Raw genomic sequence first — 21,933 nt, 5'->3', positions numbered from 1 at the left:
TACTGAAAAAAGTTGAACAAAGATAAAACCAAAAGAAATAAAAAAAAGTGTTAATGGAATGGAGTCTGATCCTTCAAAAGACTAAGCAGTGACTCTTTAAAACAACTCTCTAAACTAAAGTAACGAGCATGTTCAAAAAAAAAAAAAACTAAAGTAATGAGCAAAAAAAAGGAAATGGACAAAAAGTGCCTTGCACGAGACTCTCTTCCTTCCTCTCCACTTTCTAAAATGAGTAGCTTTGCTACAGTGACTCTTGTAAACAAAACAGTCACTGATTACCCTCTAGCTATTGTTTTAATATTTTTATTTCAAAGACCTTGTTTGAGTCATAACACTCGAAAAAAATTAAGTGTCCCAATTTTGAATTTGTTTGAACCGGTGCGAAGATTTTATTTTTCTAATAATTGTCATAATTAATTTTTGACTCTAAGGTTCTCATATAAGAGCCCTAAAGATTGCATTCACACTTGTCTCTCTTAAGGCTCTCATATGAAAGCTCTAGAACTAAAAAATAATTATAACCCTTTAGGATAAAATGATCAGAAAAATAAAATCTTCATACTGATTCAAAAAGGATTGAAAATTGGAGTACTTAATCTTTTTAGACAGTTTATATATTAAGAAAGTATGATTAAAAAATTAAGTGTTTCAATTTTCAATATATTTGAACTGTTACGAAAATTTTATTTTTCTGATCATTTTATCATAAAGAATCATAATTAATTTTTGATTCTATGATTCTTATGTTCAAGCCCTAAGATAGTTATAGAACCAAATGAAGAATAAATACTTAATTATGAGAGAAATGTGAAAATAAATAAAGGAAATACAAAAGTGTAGAGACCCGTATTATTCGAAAATGATTTAAAGGTTTTATAAATGCTGGAATACCGAATAAATGGGAAAATTGTGAGTTTATTTGATTTGGAGTTTAAATGATAGGATTGTTGTTTGAGAGAGTGTAAGTGTAATTGAGTTAGGTGCTAGTATAAAAGGGGTGTGTGTTGTATGAGATCAAAAATCTCTCTCATCTCTCTCTCTCCCCAGCCGACTCTCTCCCTCTCATTCGGCCCTCTCTTTCTCTCTTGCTCCATCACACAAAACTTCATCCAAAAACTCAAAACCCATGGTTATCAACCTCCGTTCCACCTCTTAGACGTGATTTCAAGCTTGTGATTCGTTGGATAGAGCTTCGAGAGGAGTATTCATGGAGGATTTCTAGTTTTAAAGCTAGGCCTCGCTAGTGGATCTTGGGTTTCGGCCTTGTAAGCTTGAGATAGGAATTTCTTACTCTCTATATGTGTTTATGAGTTGATTGTGTGCTTAGATCGTGCCTTGATTCATTGTTGTTGTTGGGGTTTTACCTTTCGAAGTCTGAAAATTCACTGAAAAATTCTGGGGTATTGATACCCTAAAACGGGGTATTGATACCTCAGTCTTTTCTGGACAGCAGCCGTCCAGGTATCAATACCTCATCTTGGGGTATTGATACCCCCTTATTTTCTGGATAGTTTTGACACGTTTTGCTCTTCTCATGCTCGTTGAACCCGGATCACTCTCTAAACACATTTGAATCACTTCTAAGCTTGATTGTTCGTACCCCGAAAGATTCATTGACCAATCGGTCTCCTTGGGCCCTATTGTAACATAGAAAGGTGTAGAATTAAATAATTAGAGTGTTTGTACGCTATTTATGCATATGGTTAATTTAAGTAGATATTGTAACATGTCTCAATGAATGACATAGACCTATTAAGCGCTATGACGTGACGTAGTGATTGGTGGATTGGTGGACGTACTATGGAGTCGTTATTAAATATCATAAGCTATAAGGTATAACGTGGGTGTTTGGTTGGTCGATAGGGGTTTGCCTAGTGGTCCAGAAGAGAATAGGGTAACTCGTATCTTCATGCTTCGTCTTGATTGATCATCTTAGGTTCCTTTGGTATTCGTTCTATAGATTCTCGTTTAAGACCTAGACAGTGGTGCGTCGTGGAGTTGTTGTGGGTTTGGTATGTGATGTAGAGTGTTGTAATAGACTTAGGGGAATAACGTGGACTTAGAATATATATATATATAGATGTACAATGGGATATGTTTCGAGTTTGTATTATATTGTGTGATGACGAATGGAAGGATGTGACTTTGGAAAGTGTCGACTTTTTGTATATGGATTGATAACGCATGTGTGTTTGTGTGAGTTGTGACCTTTGAATTGAGGGCCCTGCAACGCAAGGTGTAGTAATGCGGAGACTCTAGAGGGCCCGCAACGTAAGGTGTGGTAATGCGGAAACCCAGGTGGAGAGAATTCATTGTAACGCAAGGGGTGGTACTATGGTTGAATGTCTCGCATGATGAAAGAAGTTATGATTGGTTATAGAAGTTTGTGTTGTTGTTTGAGTTGTTTTGCTTGAGATGGCAATTGTCGAACAAAGCAATAAATGACCAATTTTATCAAAGTTTTGAAAAGAAAAGAATTTGGTTTTGAAAAAAAGGATTTTTATAAAAAATCCTCCGGTATTCCTAAGTGAATCAACGGTTCCGATATTTGGGCACAAATTAACGGATTCCGGTATTCAAGCAAATCAACGGAGCTTGACCTATAAAGGTCGAGAATTTTCACAAGTTATTTTGGAAACCAAAGGGGAATGTTTTCTTTTTATGAAAAGAGGCTTGATGTTAAATGGTAAGAAATCAGGAGATTAATTGTGGCATTCACTTGTGAGGTCTTAAAATGGTTTGAGAAATTATAGTGGGTTATCTAGATTGATATGTGTTTAATGTGGCTCCTAGTTGATGTATAAATGATTAGGAATATCTTTAAGACGTATTGAATTCCGTAGTCATAGTCCATCGGTTCATTATGGTGCCCCTTTTGTATCTATTACACGTTTATTGGAAATCATCTATTCTCATTGCACGTTTCATCACATTTACATATAGCTTGGGTATAGAATTCTCTACTGGGCTAGTGTAACTCAACCTATCATTTTCAGGTGTATTTCAAGGACTTTGACGTGGAGTGCATGGTGTGCATGCTTAATTTCACGTCTTTTGAAAGCCGTCATCGAGAAGTAGTTCAATCATCTTTTGCTCGATCATTTTGAAGGGATGAAATTTGTAAATTCATTTGAAGTCTTTTAATTTCAGTTATTATGTAATCTCTAAATTTACTCTCTTTAACTAGTTATAGAGTTTGGGCCATAGTGCCAATGTTGTAAATCTTTAAACTTGGAAACTTGGTTTGTAAATGATCATTTGGAACTCTCTCTTTTGGGTATAATATATGCACCATGCGAGGATCGTACAATAAAATGGATTATTTATTTATGTTAAAAATCGAGGGCGTGACAAAAAGTATGAATATTTAATTGAGTGAAGAGTCTGATGTGTCTAATGCAATAGACATTTTAAAAGTGAGTAGCTGAAGTAATAAAAAGAATTTTTAAGGTGTAATTTGGTCCAAAATTTAAAGAGACTAATACCGATGATCACTCTTTAATCACAGTTTTCGGGTTCCCAATTAGCTACTACATTTCCTTCTTCAGTCTGATCCTTAAAATGACGCCCGTTCGACTAAATAAATCAACTGACTTAGTATGTTTTTGTCCTTATTCAATTTTTTTCGTATTTATTAGTTTTTCGTCAATTTTTTAGGAATTATTGCATCGTCAAAACTAGAGGAATATAAAAAGTAAAAAATTATGACCGAAATACATTTTTTTGAATAAAGACAAAAAAATTAGCTTATTGGCATATTTTTGTCTTTATTCAAAAAAATTAGGTTTCGATCGTAATTTTTTACTTTTTAGATTCCTCTTGTCATGATGATTCAATAATTCCCAAAAAATTGACGAAAAACTAACAAATACGAAAAAAAATTGAATAAGGACAAAAAAAAAGTCAGTTGGCTTATTTAGCGGAACGGAAAATCACTCTTTAATCATAGTTTTCGAGTTCCCAACTAGCTACTACATTTCCTTCTTCACTAGAGTCTATACAATTTACTCATGCTGTATAAAACTCTAGTAAGGATATTAGCCTTTAGGATTGGACTACCAATCTCAAGGGACATCCAATACCTTGTTTAATTGGTAACCCAAAATGGGTTTGGACTATGAGTCCAATTGACTAGTGATGGGCAAGACTATGAATCGAAGAATAAACGTGCAACAAAGGCAATCACAAACGGGATAGATATAGAGAAGCTCTCTCTAGACACTTTGTCAATCAATAATAATCAAAAACTGTCTAGCTCTAAGGCTTATAACTTCTTAAATATGAAGCAAACCCTAACCCTACTAGGAAAAGGAAAAAATACCAATTTTGGAAAGTTCCGAAATTAATACATATTCTGAAAATATAAGAAAAAAAAAACTTCTCCAACAAGAACGGATTTTATTGGACTTTCCTACCAAAAGTTATAAGCAAAAAGATTATTTCTTAAAACGACAAATTTGGCCTTCAGAGCCCTAAATGGCTGAAAACGACTAAAACACACATGGCACATGACCCAAGGCCATGTGTTCTGACCGTTGGGCCGTTTCGGTTTGAACCTAGGTAGGCTCGACTTCTAAGTCCACCGTTGCGCCGCCGCTTATTTACGATTATGCCAGTCGATACTTTAAATGCACACCACATCAACTAGCAAGCCGGGCCTTAAGGGGGATTGGTTGCCCGGATAGCATTGTGTTACCGGTTCATCCGGATATAACTTTTTCTCATTCACAAAACCTTCTCACACTTGAAAATTTGCATAATCTGCTTTTAATAATTTCTGTAAAATTTCGTGTATTTTGTTTACATAATCTATGTACTTCAATTTTTTGGATATTCTCTATCTAGTGGCATTTTTTTTTATTGTTTACGTATATCAATACTCTTACAGCTTTTTTAGTTTTTTTTTCTATAATTACTTTTCTTTATCATTACTTTAGTGTTAAAATAATAGTTATGGTATAATGTTTGATAGTTTTGTTCATTTAGATTTCGTACTTGTTAAAAAAGTAATTTTAAGTGAGAGAAGATTGAAGAAAGAGAATATTAGGAAAGAAAAAATATTTGAAAGATTACCAAAGACAAAGGAAAGTCGTATTTAAAAAAAAAAAAACTAAAAATAACCTCTCACTTCAATTTAATGCATTAGAGCAGATCAGCAGTGGAATAGACAAATGTGAATAATGAAAATATGCCACATCAGATTTTGATTATCTATTTAAAGGTTGTTAAAGTTAGTAATATTAAATCTCACATTGGTTACTTTTTGCTCATAATCAAAACCAATGGGCCCTCCAAACTTTTTCCCTTCATTTTACTCTTATTTTTTGAAAAAACGGTTTTTGAAGGAAAAAGAAAACAGTTTATGTTAGAAACAGTTAAAAAAAAATTTCGAAATAAAAAATAATTTTTCAAAAAACACACGTTGTTCACTTAAAAACTGTAAATACAATTTGGAGAAATTTGAAAGAAGTATATTTACACAAATAGTTTTGAAATTTTAAAAACTATAAATACAATTTTTTAAAAACAGATTTTGTGTAAAAAAACAATTTTCTATAAAAGAGTTTTGAAATTTCAAAAATAGATTTTTGTAAAACACACTTTATTACTTATAGTTATTTAAAATTTTTGAAAATTATTTTTTGAAAACATTATTGAGAGAGAGAGAGAGAGTGGAAGAGAAAAGGTTTTTGTGTAATGTTGGTATACTTGATTGAGAGATAAAATTTGGCTACTGACAAAATATTGTTAGCTTTGATTATTGAAGAGCCAAAATTTGATGAGTTGTTAAGAGGTTGTTAGGTTTGGTTATTCCAATGTGAGTACTTTTTTGTTCCAACATTGCTAACTTTAACAATTTTTTGTTTTGCTTATTCCACTGTGGATGCTCTAAGCATCTGAGTGGAGTTTATAGTAAACAACTAAAAAGAATATTCAATCTAAAAAAAAAAAGAGAAAGGAAAATATGTTTGTTCTTATGATGTGTTTAAAATAAAATAAAAAAACTTTTTTTTATTATTTTTTTCTATTTCCATAAATAATTTTCGTATTCTTTTATAGTACTCCTATATATAAAATCTAAAGTTGCTTTGCTTCTTCAAGTCGGTCTCTCTCTCCATTCGTTAAAAGTTCTGATTCTCTCTCCTCTTCTGTCCAAGTCGGCTTCGAACGTTGAAAAGCGAAAACCACTTTCCCTGAACTTTGTCTGAATTTACAGGGTAAGCCACGGACAGAGTTTTCATACTATGGTAGAGATATAAAGAATGTTTGTTACTAATTTCTTTATTTTGGAGTCGTGTGTATATTGCAAAGAGGCTTAGATTTAGGGTTTGCTTTTTTTAAGGTTTTTTTTTTTCAAAACCTAACCAAAACCTTCTAAGTATTATCGACTCCGTTAACCAAAACCTCCTACGGGTTATCGACTCCATTAATGTCAGGCCACGCGGTCTTTACTCTGCTTTAATCGGTAGTGGATGGTGGGATTGAGACGGAGCCCGGATTTCGATTTTCGATTGGGGGTAGCGTGCTTGTTTATGGGAGCCCACTTGTATTGTTAAATATTTTTCGAGAAAATATGAAAAGAAAGTTATGTGTAAAGTGAGTGCAACAATGGTCTTTGATTTTTATTCAAATCAATTTCTTCCGTGGTTTTTAAATGGAAGCCATTGAAAAATTCTTTTTGTGATTCAAGCCATTTATGTTTTGAATCGGTATCTTTTCATTGTGAAATTTTTTGGATACGGATGATTGTTTGTCCATAAGTATAAAAATAACTCTGAGACCTACTAAGTTGTGTGTGTGTGTGTCACACTTATGCTAAGTTTAGTTGCCTTCCAAATGTTACATGAAATTGCCAGTCACTTTAGTCAGCAGAATCTTTACCCACTTGAAGCCACGTTCTTCTTGAATCACAAACTTAGAAAACTGATGTCAGACCATCCTTTCACTACCGTATGTCCCTTATTATTCTGATCTCTTTTTGGTAACTAAGATGTTATTTGCTAGCTTATGCGCATCACTGAGATCAATATCACCTTTCTCTAGTGGGGTGTCAGGTGTCCAACAATTAAAGCTAGAACAAAGACCGGTAAAGAAGCCCCACAAGACCTCGGAGGTTCCCTGAGACCTAGGTGGGAGTATACATATGTGCCTTATTTGACTGCAATTGTTATTTCAGTTGTTCATTGGGATCTGGGTAGGTTTCATAGTTCTTCAAATCCCAATCCGCTATCTTTGGGATCTGGGTAGGTCTTGACTATTGAATCCATTGCAGTGCTTGAACAGTAGCCGAGGCTGAGCTTATTGTTTCTCTATTGAGTTTATATCTTCTTATTTAATTGGTTAAGGGGTGTTCCACTTTCTCAAAAAAGTACTTTTTGAAAAAAAAAGGTAATTTCAAACTTAAAAATTATGTGTTTACGTAAATAATTTTTCTTTGGTTAAGGGGTGTTCCACTTTCTCAAAAAAGTACTTTTTGAAAAAAAAAGAGGTAATTTCAAACTTAAAAATTATGTGTTTACGCAAATAATTTTTCTACCAATATGATCTTGTTTGATAGATCTCATTAAGATCTTTTAAACGGTGCAAAAAAAAATTGAAAAAATATTTTTCATTATATTTGAATTTGAAATTACCTTCTTTTTTTAAAAATTACTTTTTTTTGGAAAGTGAAACACCCCCTAAGGTTGACAGTTAAATTGGTTAAAATTTATGTTGTAAAAATAGTTCGTTGTACTCCCCCTTTTGATTGTAATTCCTTTGCCTTGTTTGTCAGTTTTTATGAATTGGGACACACAGTTGATTGGCGTCGAAGCTCCGGTACCTCTAACTTTGTATTTTAGAGGTACATGTGTTCCAGATTTCCCTGGCACTAAGGCATTAAGGTAACTATTTTCTTCATGTGAACGTTTTGGGCAGTGATTTATCTTTTTTAAGTTTTCTGCTTTTCCTAATTGATTAGGTATGTAGAGTTTTGCATTTTCCTTTATTTTAACATAGTTTTTACTATTTTCTTTAGTTTAGCTGAGAAGTGAAAAGAGGTTGTTTTTCAATTCTTGAAAATTGAAGGGCCCTAGCTTGCGAATTCTCTTAGGCCCCAAAAACTCGGGCTGGCCTTGCCTATACATATACCTGTCTGATAAATTCACTGGATTTCACGTTTATGATAAAATTCCTTGCTGAAGTATGATATTCATTTGGGTAGTAAAGGCAGGTTTGAAAACCAGTTACAGAATTCTAAAATCGATTATGTTAGAATTTGGTTTGTTTGATGGGGATTACCTTAGTATGAATAGGTTGTTTTCGTGTTTAGGTCTGGGAGTGATGCATAACATGTTTGCTTTGGACAGGGCATGTTGATGTTTAGTTTATGTGATCAGAATTAAAGTGCACTGTGTTTCATGATCATAGTTTATCTCTGTCACCCTGTGAACTGTTTCTTGTCTGTATAACTGATGCCAAGTATGAAGCTATGAATGTTACCTCCGACTGTTATCAGCATTCTGCATTGAGGGATTGAGTTTTTTATCTAGCTTTTGGTGGAACAAACTGATTTGTCAATCTAGCTTTTGGCAGGAATTTGTTGGGGGGGGGGGGGGGGGGGGGGGGGGGGGGGGGACTCCTTACGTCTGACAGTTAAGTTTGGATTCTACAAAGTTTGTTATAATGCTTCCATAGGTATTGGAACACTTCTGTTGAATTCATAGGTCATACGACTTCAAATTTTAATATTGTTTTGTGCAAACACCTTGCTAAGGACACTTGAAGTTGCAATAGATACTGAAGTCTTTGGGACGCGCCTTTAGGCTAAATTACTTTAAGAAGCGCCTTTAGAGACCAGCATTTTCTAGTCATATACATAAGTCAAAACTGTGATGTCTAATAGAATTTTTAAGAAAAAAGAGGTCCCAGATATTGTTGTCCTATTGATGGAAATTGTTCTAGTATTATCTTTGTTTCAGCTGACAAGTGAAAAGAAGTCAGTTTTGAGTTCTTGTGTCTGTTGATTGATTTTTATCTTTTTGAATTTTAGTTCTTGAAAATTGGAGGGCCCTAGCTTGCGAATTTGCTTAGGCCCCTAAAAATTTGGGGCCGGCCTTGCCTATACTTAGCTGTATACATGTCTAGCTGTCTATGTACATGCATAGTATTATTGCCACTGCACAAGTCCAATCACCTAATCTCCTGATCTTCTAGGTGAGCTCTTTCTTTGAATTTGTTTTGATGTATGTATTGTTACACTTAGCTCTCTCTCTTTGTATTTAAATTTTGACGTGGTTTGATTTGATTGGGTTATTACATGGGAGAGATGAATTTACTGTCATCTATGAACAACGTATAGGTTCGTACATATTTCCATATTCAAAAGTGTTGGTTTAGTTGTTTTTATAGTGATTTTCTGTTTCATGCTGATATTAGGGTTTTGGAGCTCATTTTCTGGTATTCTTCACAGTGTAATTTATCTGTTGAAATCACAAAATCTCAATGGTGCGAAAGAAGCCTAGAGCACGTGAGGATGATGATCAGGGTCGTGGGGTAAAATCGAGGAAGAAGTTGGTAGTAGTTGATGACGATGAATACTTGATAGGGACAGAATTATTGGAGGAGCAGCAGGTTCAAGATGAGAAAGTTAGACCAGTTAGTGCTAAGATGAAGGGGAAGAAGGGAGCTTCTAAGAATTCACAGGAGAAAGATGAGGGTGCAGAAGAAGAAGAAAAAGAAGAGGAGGACAATGTACCCGCTATAGCATTTGTAGGGAAGAAGAAGTCTAGATCCAAAAAGGGTGTGAGCAGCACTAGCTTTAGCTCTTCGAGTTTTGGGTTACTTGGAGAGGTGGATGATGATGATGACAGGTCTGGAGTTACTTGTAATAAGGATGATGATGTTGCCAGTGATGATGATGAGGAGTCTGTAGTATCTTTTATGGGCAAGAAAAAACCATCTCAGTCGGAAAAAAAGAATAGTAATCTGGCGAGGGTGTCTGCTTTTGGTGTAATTGTGGATGATGAGGATGATGATAGGAATACTATTGAGAACTCAGCAAAGGAACACCAATATAGTAACGATGACGATGAGTGTATTTCTTTTCTGGGGAAGAAGAAACCATCTAAATCCAATAAGAAGAGCAGTGCCCATGTGTCCACTGGTTCCGGTTTTGATAAGTTTGACCGTTGGGACACTAAGGACAAAGTTAAAGGGGACGATGTTGCTGCAGTAAGTTTCTCTGGTAAAAAGAAGTCTTCATGGTCTTCAAAGAAGAGTAAAAGCATGGATAGTGATGCTTTAATTGATGAAGAAAATGAGGAGGGCACATCTGTTGCTAATGATGATTTTGCTACCCTTGATGAAGATCCATCAGCAATTATATTTTCTGGTAAAAAGAAGTCATCCAGAAAGAAAAGTAATAGCATTTTCAGTGCTCCTGAATCTAATCTTGGAGATAATTCAAATGTGGAACCGGAAGAGCCTATTGAGGTTGTTAGTAGCAAAGAAGCTGATGATCCCAAAAGTTACAAACAGGTGATTGAAGATGTGTCAGAAACTTCGAAGAACAAAAAGAAGAAGAAGAAGTTTGGAAGGACAGCTCAAGAAGAGGACGACTTACTTCTGGCAGAGCTCGGTGAGGGGTCTACTACAGCAAAACCAGCTCAGGCTCCTTCTCCACGAGAGATTAAAGCTCAGACTCAACCTGAATCAGTTGGTTTGTCAGATGATTCATTTGAAAAGGAAGGTGAAGCCGAAGGAGGCATGGTTTCGGCTGCTGCAAAGAAGAAGAAAAAGAAGAAGGTAAAAGAGAAAGAGAAATTAAGGCAAGAAAAACCAGAAGAAGCAAAAAATGGATCGAAGGGTAAAGCAACAGATAAGAAAGTCCCAAAGCATGTAAGGGAGAAGCAGGAGAGGCTGGCTACGCTTGAGGAATTGGAGGAAAAGAAGAGGAGGGAAGAAGAGGAGAAGTTAAGGAAGGAAGAGGAAGAGCAAAGGAGGCAGGAAGAACTCGAAAGGTTAGCAGAAGAAAAGAAGCGCTTGAGAAAGGAAAAGGAAAAGGAGAAACTTCAGAAGAAGAAACAGGAAGGAAAGCCATTAACTGGGAAACAGAAGGAAGAAGCTCGGCGACTGGAGGCAATGAGGAACCAAATACTTGCTAATGGTGGAGGGTTGCCTGCTACTGGTGATATGGGTGGTGCTCCCACACAACGGCCAAAGTATCAAACCAAGAAAAAACCACCTAACTCACAAGCAATTGGCGTGGCCCAAGAAATGGAAGTTGAAAACACAGAAGTAATGGAAAATCAACAGGACTCTGGCGCTGAGGTTGAGTCCTTGGAACCAGAGAAGGTTGAGACCATAATTGTGGAGGAGAAAACAGAAGTCGTCAGTGGTACGTTTGAAGAGAATGTAATTGAAGAAGATGGTGATGAAGATGAATGGGATGCAAAGAGTTGGGATGATGCTGCCTTTGCCAATGAAGAGGATGACTTTGAGCCTGAACAGGTGGTTAAGAAAGAGGCTTCAACTTCGAAGGCACCAGTTTTTGCCCCAAAAGTTACGACAACCTTACCAGTTAAATCTCTGGATGGTGAAAGTAAGAAAAGCCGACCTGACACAGAGTTGGCAGATAAAAATAAGAGGAAAGAACCAAAAGGCAAGAAGGAAGCACAAAATTCATATGCTTGGCCAAACCAGAGTGAAGCTAACCTCCGATCCCCAATTTACTGCATCATGGGCCATGTTGATACGGGAAAAACCAAGCTCCTTGATTGTATTAGAGGCACTAATGTTCAGGAAGGTGAAGCTGGAGGGATTACTCAACAAATTGGTGCAACATATTTTCCAGCTGAGAACATACGGGAGAGAACAAAGGAACTGAAAGCTGATGCAAAGCTGAAGGTCCCAGGTCTTTTAGTTATTGATACCCCTGGACACGAATCGTTCAATAATTTAAGGTCTAGGGGTTCAGGTTTATGTGACATTGCAATTTTGGTCGTCGACATAATGCATGGTCTGAAACCACAGACTATCGAATCACTCAATCTTCTGAAAATGAGGAATACGAAATTTATTGTCGCATTGAATAAGGTGGAGATTACACTTTGTTTCCTTGGAGTTCATAATGCCTTGGACTTTATTACCCATTATGTTTATTTGCTTCTTAGATTCCACAACTTGCAGGTGGACCAACTATATGGGTGGAAAGCTTGTCGGAATGCACCAATTGTTAAGACAATGAAGCAGCAAGCCAAAGATGTCCAACTTGAATTTGATAGGAGGCTCACTGACGTCACATACGCTCACCCTTTCTTTCGGTTTCAGCTCTATGTATTGTAGACCTTGCTAAGATTGTTTTCTATTTATTTCAGGTTATTACTCAGTTCAAGGAACAAGGATTGAACACTGAGTTGTATTACAAAAACAAGGAAATGGGGGAAACTTTCAGTATAGTTCCCACAAGTGCAATCAGGTAGACTCTTGATCTGTTCTGGTAATGGTTGGTTCAAAGTTCTTTTTCCCTCTATTAAGGGGGAAAAACTGATATTTGCTCAACAGTGTCCTGATTCTTTGAGTTTTTGGATGCAACAGTGGCGAAGGCATTCCTGATTTACTATTATTGTTAGTTCAATGGACTCAGAAGACAATGGTCGACAAACTAATGTACAGTAATGAAGTGCAGGTACAGCCACCTTCCTCCGTAGAGCACAGCTGCTTTCTTTTTGGTTTATTGGATGCGAAGATGTATGGAACGTGTGAATAACTGACTGTGTGGAACTCTTTGCCAGTGTACGGTTTTGGAGGTTAAGGTTGTTGAAGGCCATGGGACAACAATTGATGTGGTGTTAGTTAATGGTGTGCTTCATGAAGGAGATCAAATTGTTGTTTGTGGCATGAAGGCAAGATTAATAACCCTTTACTCCTAAGATCTAACAATTGGTTTTGTCAAAAGCTCAGTTATGTTTAGTATTGACAGGGACCCATTGTCACCACAATTCGAGCATTACTGACTCCCCATCCAATGAAGGAACTCCGAGTCAAGGTAAGACTTTTGCAGATTTTTTTTGAAGGAAAATTTTCCCTCTTAAAAAGATTTTGACATTTTACTTGGACTTCAAGTCTGTTACTCTCTTTCTGATAAAGGTCTTAAGAAGATATATGAGGCTATGGTTTTGTTTTGAAAAGAGCTTGTGAAGCATAGTAATCTGGGAAATTGCTATAGCCATGGGAGTCACTTACCTGTAATAATTGCATATTGCTTTCCATCTATCTTCTTCATCGTTTAGTTGTGATGAATGTTTGTGTCCAAAGTTTTTGTTTATGCACCAGAATCTATTATACTTCTCGCAAGGCTTCAATGAATCGGACTTGTAAGACAACCCGGAAAGATTCTATTTAGTCTTCTCACTAGCAGGTTGATGCTTCAAATAATCTCCTTTGTTGGCACGTTAAAAGACCACAGAATCACACATGAACCGGTATTTACTCAAGGTTTTAGTACACAGAAATGGTCATAGAAAATGATTACACTCCTAGAATGTACTGGTTCTTACTACGTTCTTGGTTGACTTGATTCGTTTAGCTCCTTCTTTTGGTTAACTCCTTCGTTCGTAACTCATTCCTTAGTTAGGAGTTAGAGCCTTCATTCCTTACTCCAGTACTTACTCAGGTCAGGAATGGACGGATGGAAAGACCGCTTTTGTTGGGCTACCCTTGCTTGCTTGGTTTGAACTACTAGCTTGGGTACCTACTGACTTCCTTAATTCACTTGGAGCATGTAAAGGACAGTAACGAAAACGAGAGCACACCGCTCCCCGAGCGGTGCACTCCCTATTTCTCATCTGTGTCGTTCCCTCACTGCCTCGTATGCTCTGTCACCTTCGCTTTATGTGCTATGGTGCCATCGCTAGTGAGTCCATTCACTCACTCCTTTCAATACGACTTTGTTTCCGCTACTCTTGTGCCTAATGACTAGTTAGTCCCTTCGCTTGCTCGTCGAAAGATGTTAGAGGGAAATCCACTACTCCTGCTATGACTAGTACAGCTATTGCAAATTAGATTTGATTACTGAGAGGGAATGTCCATTGGCTATTGTTTCATTCCGAATAATTACAATATGAACCTGTACTGTAAGCAAGCACTGTCTAATGGTCAGCAGTTCAGATGGTTTCCCAGTTTGGCAAGTTGAGTTCTTGTTATGTTGTAGTTATTGAGTTTTACAAATAAGTGTTTGGGTAGTCCAGTCCATGTTACAAATGCCGTAAGAAGTGGGTAAATAATACTTGTAGCATCCAATTGGAAAACTGGTAGCTCACTCTGCAAAAAATGACTGAAGCTTAGCACGGACATGGAATTGGAGAAATCGGTATGGAATGCAACCTCATCTCATAAGAGAAACTATATCTGTGGAATAGAGTTATGACCCTACTCTAAATAGCTATGCTATGATGCAACTTCTCCTTCCTGATTTGACATGTATATGTTCTTACTTGATTAAATATTTTAGAGCTGACTGTTTTTTGAGTAGTGAGGTTATTATTGATGAAGTATAAAGTAGTAAGGGGTGGCAATAAGGTGAAGAGGAACACAGCGTCCAAGATATTTTGGCGTTTTCTCCTGCCAACTTTTTGGAGTCCGAAGTCAAAGATCCGCAAGTGTAATTGGTGTTTTGCAAAACTTGTAACTAAATTGTTCGGCATACTAGGGTAGGGAATATGCGTCCATTAGGTTGATCTTGGAAAGGACGAGATGGAGAGCAATGTGGTGATTTATTTTATCCTCATATAATGACATGATGGAGATCAATATTAGGTAGATGTTATCCGTGCTTTTGGTTTTATCCACTAGTTTGAGGTAGATTCTTCTTGTTGCTTTCTCCAATAAAGTATATGACCTGTGGTTGTTTTCTTTCAGGGAACCTATCTGCATCACAAAGAAATCAAGGCTGCTCAGGGCATCAAGATTACTGCACAGGTGATGTTAATATCCAAAAAGAAGTTGTGTTAGCTTAAGTCACCTTTTTTCCCCTTGCTTCTTGCAAAGGCTCAATTTATTTTGTTGGGGAAAGGAAAACCAGAACGAGGTTGGCCCAACTTAAACTGGATATGATTGCTTCTTTATGGTCTAACATTCTGCCTATATGTTATCTTCATCTGTTCAACACTCGGCTGTCTTCCTATGATATGAGAGGCCATAGGAGTAAAAACCCCAAGTTGTGGAGGTTTGGCCAGTTACCACACATCTAAGACTTCTGACACTTTGCATGCTCCTCAAATAAGCCTATCTTTATAGTGTAAAACATAGGTAGACAGCCCCAACTGATGTTGCATGCTTTTTACAATCGGGAGCACAAGGATTATTAACCTACATTCGTTCTCTCATTTTTTTTAGCCATTTTCATGGTGGTTTGTGAATAGCTGTTGACAGGATACATTGTGTTTTTTTTTTTTTTAAATTACAAAATAGGGCCTTGAGCATGCGATTGCTGGCACTGGTCTGTATGTGGTGGGGCCTCATGATGATTTAGAAGACATCAAGGAATCAGCCATGGAAGATGTGCAGTCATTATTGAGCAGGATTGATAAAAGTGGTGAGGGAGTGTGCGTTCAGGCCTCTACTCTAGGATCATTAGAAGCATTGTTGGAGTTTTTGAAGTCCCCAGCTGTAAGCATACCCGTCAGTGTTATCAGCATAGGCCCGGTGCATAAGAAGGATGTCATGAAAGCTAGTGTTATGCTTGAGAAGAAAAGGGAGTTTGCTACAATCTTGGCCTTTGATGTTAAAGTGACGCCGGAGGCTTGGGAACTTGCGGATGAAGCTGGTGTCAAGATTTTCATTGCTGACATCATTTATCACCTGTTTGATCAGTTTAAGGCCTACATTGACAATCTCAAGGAGGAAAAGAAGAAAGAAGCTGCTGAAGAGGCAGTTTTCCCATGTCTTCTCAAGATTATGCCGAACTGCGTTTATAACAAGAAGGACCCCATTATTTTGGGGGTTGAGATTCTCAAAGGCATTGCTAAGGTATCAAGTTGTGGTCATAGACTTTATTGTCACTTGTTTATTTGTTTCGTCTCCAATGTGTTTCATTATTCCACTTGCAGGAATTGCTGAGTTCTTGCCTTCTACTTTCTGCATAAAGAGTCTAAAGGCCTCCAAATTAAGGACCTATTTTCCTTATAACTTGCCAATTAAAAAAATAAGAACTTTACAAGATTCTATATGTTTGCTTACATAGACATTTCACACTTTGCATCAGCGTAGAATTGAAACAGATGTCCTGGAGAGATGCTGATGTACATGGGATAAATTTCATTCTCTAAACTATGATGTTATGCTGTTTGGGCCTTGACTTAGGACTTCCTATATTGCACAACAGGATCCTTTACTGTTTATGTAGATCGTAGAGCAATTAGATATTACGCATATGATATCTTAGCACCTCTTTCCCCTTCTTCCTGCCACATTAAACAAGAGGAAAATGAAATTCTCGTGTCTAAACTGGATGACACAGGTTGGAACTCCAATTTGTATACCACAGAGGGAGTTCATTGATATTGGTCGAATTGCATCCATTCAGAATAACCGCAAGCCACTTGATTATTCAAAGAAAGGCCAGGAGGTGTCCATTAAGGTATGAGTCCAACACATACTTCTTTTTTAGTGTTTTTTGGATTTTTGTATGTACATTAAAAGAAATCGAATAATCTGTTATATCTGCGAACCGAAGTCTCACATTCCCTGGGTACTAAAGTGATAAGGAGTTATACTAGCGAGGGAGTGCTCTCACCTCAATAGGGGTTGAGTTCTACCTAAGACCCTGTAACATGGTCAATCACCTTTGCATTTGATCATGACAATTGATCTCTCGTATTCTTTTGCATTGGTTATTTTAGTCGCTTATATTATAGTTCTTTTTTTTTTTTTGCTGAAATTACTTCAAATGTCGTTTCTTACCATTAGTCATCTCTATTCTCAAATGAAAATTTTCATCGTGCCACTCACATTACCGATTCTAGGATTACCAGTGATCTTTTGTATGATTTCGCTTGTGTATGGCATTACTTTCACTTTTCTGAAATCGCTTTCTGATGTCTTTTATTAGTGTCAATTACCTCCATTTCAAGTTTAATTGTTATCTTTCAGTTATAGTTCTGTCTTTTGAATTATGATAAATTAATAAATTTGCTCATTGATGTCACTGTATCATAACTGATTCTTTTTGTTTGCTAGAGTCACTTTCTGATGTCATTTATTATTACTGTTACCATTCACATCCGGTAACGGGAAGAGACACCTTTTGATTTCAGCCTTAATACCCTACAATTGAGTTCCTCAGCAGGCCTACCACCCTAAATACTCTAGTGACTTAGGCTGACGCTCGAGATTTGGGGCTTATATTAGGAAAGTTTGTTCTTCACTTGCAGAGATTACTTGTTCCTCTGCCCTTGTCTTGGGGTTTTAGGTTAAATAAATAGTTTACGCTTGTGTAACCTTAAGCAATTGCATTGCAAACTGCTGCATTCTATATATGATAGGAGACTTGGAGTTTTGATAAACTTGATTGCGTGCTCTTAAAAGAAATCATAACCATCAAGCTTCGCTGCTTTTGATTGGGATTGTTATGATAGTAACAAAAATTTCTTGGATATTGATTTAGCAGCCGTCAACAAATTTGTTGATGCTTACCGTGTGATCAATTTGTGTCATAATGTGCCATCGGATATCATGATCGAGTACTGCATTTGGTGGCATTGTTTTTCTGATTCTTCTGTACACGCTGTGTACTTGACTGTCCTTGCCAAGCCAAGCCTGTATATGCATGACCTCTTAGGTAGGAGCAGTATCCATGTCAAACATGGACACGTATCAGAACTCCTGGAAATATTGAAAGATACATGAAAGCAAATAAAGTTGTATACTTGATCTGTCCTTTCGATACTGGTGTTCTACTTTCTTAGAAAGTGTTTCTATCAGACGTGGGTACTCCTCAGTACTCCTAGAAATATTTGGAAGAGAAATTAAATAATTAATGATGTTACATTACATGCGAAGATTTAATTTACTCGGTGTGTTTCCCCCAGGTTTGTGTTCTACTTTCTTAGTAGTTTGTGTTATCATGTCCCACAGATGGCTCAAACCTATTCTAGGCCTAAAGCGAAATTGCAAATTGAGATCTTTTGTTTTTTCACGACATTGTCACATTTACCTTTTTTTTTATGGCACCATCGAGGCACTTGGGCCAGAACTTTTTTTCTGGGCTTTTGGTACAATGTCGTTGTACATTTTTTGCATAGATCTTGGGGCAATGAAGATTTCATTTTGAGATTTTTGATAAGATGGTGCTCTATTGATCAGGGGCTGTAACCCTTTCAGAATTGAATTCTGATTAAGCTGGACTAATTAATAGCCTTGTCTTTGACAGTGTGAGGACACAGGAATTTTATTTTTTTGGTTCAGAGGCCTCTAAAAAAAGTTAGGCATTAGGCGGCCATTACACCCTTCTAGAGGTTGGACCTGGCATGTCATGTCCATGTCCATGCTACATAGCTCCTTTTTTATGGTTCTTATGGTCGGTTCTTTTGTTCTAGCTGTTAAAATCATATTGAGCAGGTTTGTCCTCTTAGCAAATATCAGTTTGTTATCTTAGCCGATTACTGTAAATCATGGAATAAGTCCGAATAAGCCTCATTGGCAGTCTATTGTTGCACCTGTAGATAGTTGGTAGCAATTCGGAGGAGCAGCAAAAGATGTTTGGCAGGCATTTTGACATTGAAGATGAGCTTGTCAGCCGTGTTTCTAGGAAGTCAATTGATGTTCTTAGAGATAATTATCGGGTAAGCATAATTAAACTCTATATGTTGATTGGATTTCTGTTGCACCAGGATTACATTACATTGCTCACTTCAACTGTGAATTTTTACAGGGCGACCTGTCGGAGGAGGAGTGGAAGTTTGTCAAGAAACTGAAAATCCTCTTTAAGATACAATAATAACTTTAGAACTTTGACATATCGGCGGAGCACTTAATCTTTCTAGATGTAATGAGGTCCTTCGAGGTTGTGAGGCGTGCAATGTAAAGAAACGGAGCTTCTTTTTGGGAGGGATCGATCCCGTTTGCATTTGAAGTGGCGCCCAATATTGTGATTCATGAGTGAGCCCTTTTTGTCCTGCAATCACGGGCTAGGGCGATCTTCCATCCACTATTTCAGGTATTTAGGGTTTTTCGATTGGTTTTATTTCTCAGAAACATGAACATTTAGGGTTTTTTTGATTAGTTCTATGTTCATGGTAGAAAACATGAACATTTTCCATGAAAGTGAACAAGAAACTGGGATGAACGGCTGAGATTCAACAAGAAATTGGAATGAATGTTGTTCATCCCAATTTCTTGTTCACTTTCATGGAAAATGTTCGTGTTTCCTATCATTTTCCCCTACGTAAGAGGTCATGCATGTACAGGCATTACTTGGTAACGATAGTCAAGTACACGGCGTGTGCATGGCAGTTTGTTAGCGGTTTAGAACTTGAGATTTTGGGCTCTTGCGTATAATAATTATTCCCTAAGCTGAATTTACACCTCCAAGAATTCACACCCCCAATAATTCACATCCCAAGAATTACACAAAATAGCAAAATACTCCTAATAAAAGCATCTTTAAAAGGGGGGTTGCATGGGATAGCGCTACAAAAAGTTCACATGAAAACCAAAAAAAAAAAGGGACCGGATTGGAATTTTCTGATGTATTTTTTGCCCTAATCCTATACTTATAGCTTAAAACGTTGCGTTTGCATGGTGATCACATAAGATGATATCCAAAGTGTGGTACTCAAATATGATCAGTGGAAGAGGTAGGGAGGAAAAAGTATTGATGAAGGCGGGGATCAAACGAAGAGCAGAGAATTAATCAAAGGTATAAAAAAAAGAGAAAATAATGTTGCTACCCACATTGATGAATCGTGCACAGATTCTGTTGTGGGGCCCATCATGGCTCGCACACAAACAATCCAAGCAATTCTTTAAGTGTATATTTTGTCGAGGGTCGACGTGAAAAATTAGCTCAATCCGATACTTATAGGTGTTCGATTCAATCATTTAACTTTTCATTCACCCAACAAATTCGGGCCGTTTGTGCCCCCCGACGTGGTAGAGTCTGCAGCTCGAGTTACGGGCTCGCACCACCAAGCTTGGGCAATAGTAGGTTGTTACCTTCACGCTTTGTAAACAACTTAAATAGTTTTAATTTGTTCGTTGTGGGAATAATTAACTTAGATTTTATCTCTCTCCGACGGGAACTAGCCCTGCGGGATCAGCACGGAGGCAACCCACCAACACACCACCCCCCCCCATCTATCTTCCAGGACGGGAACTAGCCCCGCAGGGAACAGCTCGGAGGCGGCAACCCCCCCGCCAAGTAGTAATGCGCTTCTTTCCTTGCATCATTTTTTACGAAATCTGTACACAATTTGTTTGTTTAGCTTTTCATCGTATTTTTTAGATTAATCATTCGCTCAGCAAAAAAAATAAAAAATAAAAATATTGACCAAAATTGAATAAAAGTTTATACAAGACAACACTCTCAGCTTATTAATAATTTTTTCGTTTATAGTAATATTTTTTTTGGCATTTTGTCATAAGTATATAATTTTTTCACTTTTTAGACTTCTATCGTCGAATTGAGTAATTAATCCAACAAATTTAACATGAATCTAGTAAAAATTTAGAAAAGACGACAAAAATAGCAAAAGAAAAAACACTACAAAATTAGGCAGCATGGTTAAATTTATCTTCCTTTCCCATCTAGAAAGATTAAAAAATCCTAATAGCATGGTGAAATTTATCCATATTCACCCCAAAAGGGTCGCGATATGTCACCGTATACAGTCAATTTATTAGTCACCCATCCCGCCATTATTACCTCTCCAGCCATCCGTCTAGCAATCCCACTTTGATCACCATTTTCTTAAAGATTCTCCGACGTTTGTGTAGTTGAATACTATTTTTTACATTAATTCAATACTTGTTTGTTTGTCGGGATCAGTCGACAACATTAATTGTCATGCCCCGCTCCGCAAATGGCACCCAAAGTGGAAACGCCTCCTCAGCCTCCACGGTGAGGCGATTCTCTCTCACACACACATCCTACCACAACCCCAACCCCAACCCCCTGTCATTGCCACTTTGATCGTACACCTCTCGATCGCCATCGGTCATCCTCACCCCTCTCGCTGAGTCGCCGTCGATCTTCATCACTCCTCTTGCGGTTGTCGGCGATCAAGGATATTGAAGAGCTGTTGTTGGTAGCTACGATGGAAGAGCTTTTGTTGGTGGCTGCTATTGTTCTTTGCTGTGGTTGTGGTGATGAAGAATCATCTCGAGTTGTTTCTGTTCATGGTTGTATGATCTGTTCTAAATAATTACTCGATATTCTCCCTTAAATTTTCCAGATTTCTAATACTTAATTGCGTACATGACTTGGTGGTTTTCATGTAATCTGAAATTAATGGGTTCTCGATGGTCTCTCTCCCTCTTTCTCTGTGTTTGGTTCGGGTATCCAATCGGTTCGGTGATTACCCGAACCCTGTTTGGTTCAGTTATGGTTTATTTCTCTTCTCTATGTTCAGGTATCAGAGTGGATATGGGTAGCCTTCGGTTTCGGGGATCGGTACGGAATTTCCCATATCCACCCCGAAAGCCCCGAATGCTATCCTTACCTAATAAACATCCAGCGGAAAACTTCTCATTTTAAAAACATAGAAGTGTCAACTAGGGCTGTCCACGGGTCGGATTTGGTCGGATTCGGGTCGGGTTGGACCCGACCCGATTTTTTTCGGATTACCAAAATGTCCACCCGAGCCCGACCGAAACTCTCGTCGGGCTCCGACCGAAATGCACTCGGATTAAATTTGTCAGGTTCGGTCGGATTTGGAACTGGCTTCAAACAAACAG

At 37.4% G+C, this 21,933-nt stretch overlaps 1 protein-coding gene across 4 annotated transcripts; it reads left to right on the top strand.

Annotated features, from left to right (window-relative positions):
- The first annotated feature begins 6,094 nt into the window (after positions 1 to 6,094).
- On the top strand, positions 6,095 to 19,180 carry LOC131317793 (eukaryotic translation initiation factor 5B-like). Of its 4 annotated transcripts, XM_058347436.1 has the most exons (13): positions 6,095 to 6,218; positions 7,775 to 7,883; positions 9,418 to 12,075; positions 12,169 to 12,276; positions 12,357 to 12,457; positions 12,577 to 12,667; positions 12,774 to 12,884; positions 12,962 to 13,027; positions 14,899 to 14,958; positions 15,451 to 16,008; positions 16,499 to 16,618; positions 18,702 to 18,821; positions 18,911 to 19,180. In XM_058347436.1, exons 3-13 carry the CDS (start codon positions 9,484 to 9,486, stop codon positions 18,974 to 18,976), a joined length of 3,993 nt encoding a protein of 1,330 aa, XP_058203419.1. In that variant the 5' UTR covers positions 6,095 to 6,218; positions 7,775 to 7,883; positions 9,418 to 9,483; the 3' UTR covers positions 18,977 to 19,180. The 4 variants fall into 4 exon arrangements, with proteins under 4 accessions (XP_058203419.1, XP_058203416.1, XP_058203417.1 ...); XM_058347433.1 differs by lacking the exon at positions 12,774 to 12,884; XM_058347434.1 differs by lacking the exons at positions 7,775 to 7,883; positions 12,774 to 12,884 and having other exon boundaries at positions 6,127 to 6,218.
- The last annotated feature ends 2,753 nt before the right edge of the window (positions 19,181 to 21,933 follow it).

This window comes from Rhododendron vialii, chromosome 2a (genome assembly GCF_030253575.1).
Source record: "Rhododendron vialii isolate Sample 1 chromosome 2a, ASM3025357v1".
NCBI lineage: Eukaryota > Viridiplantae > Streptophyta > Magnoliopsida > Ericales > Ericaceae > Rhododendron > Rhododendron vialii.
The sequence above is the reverse complement of the archived record's forward strand: the minus strand, read 5'-3'. Positions and strand labels throughout refer to the sequence as shown.

Coding starts and splice junctions, on each gene's coding strand:
- LOC131317793 (XM_058347436.1), top strand. CDS start 9,484: ATGGTGCGAAAGAAGCCTAGAGCACGTGAGGATGATGATCAGGGTCGT. Junction 13,028..14,898: donor TGAAGGAACTCCGAGTCAAG/GTAAGACTTTTG, acceptor GTTTTCTTTCAG/GGAACCTATCTGCATCACAA. Junction 16,619..18,701: donor GCCAGGAGGTGTCCATTAAG/GTATGAGTCCAA, acceptor TTGCACCTGTAG/ATAGTTGGTAGCAATTCGGA.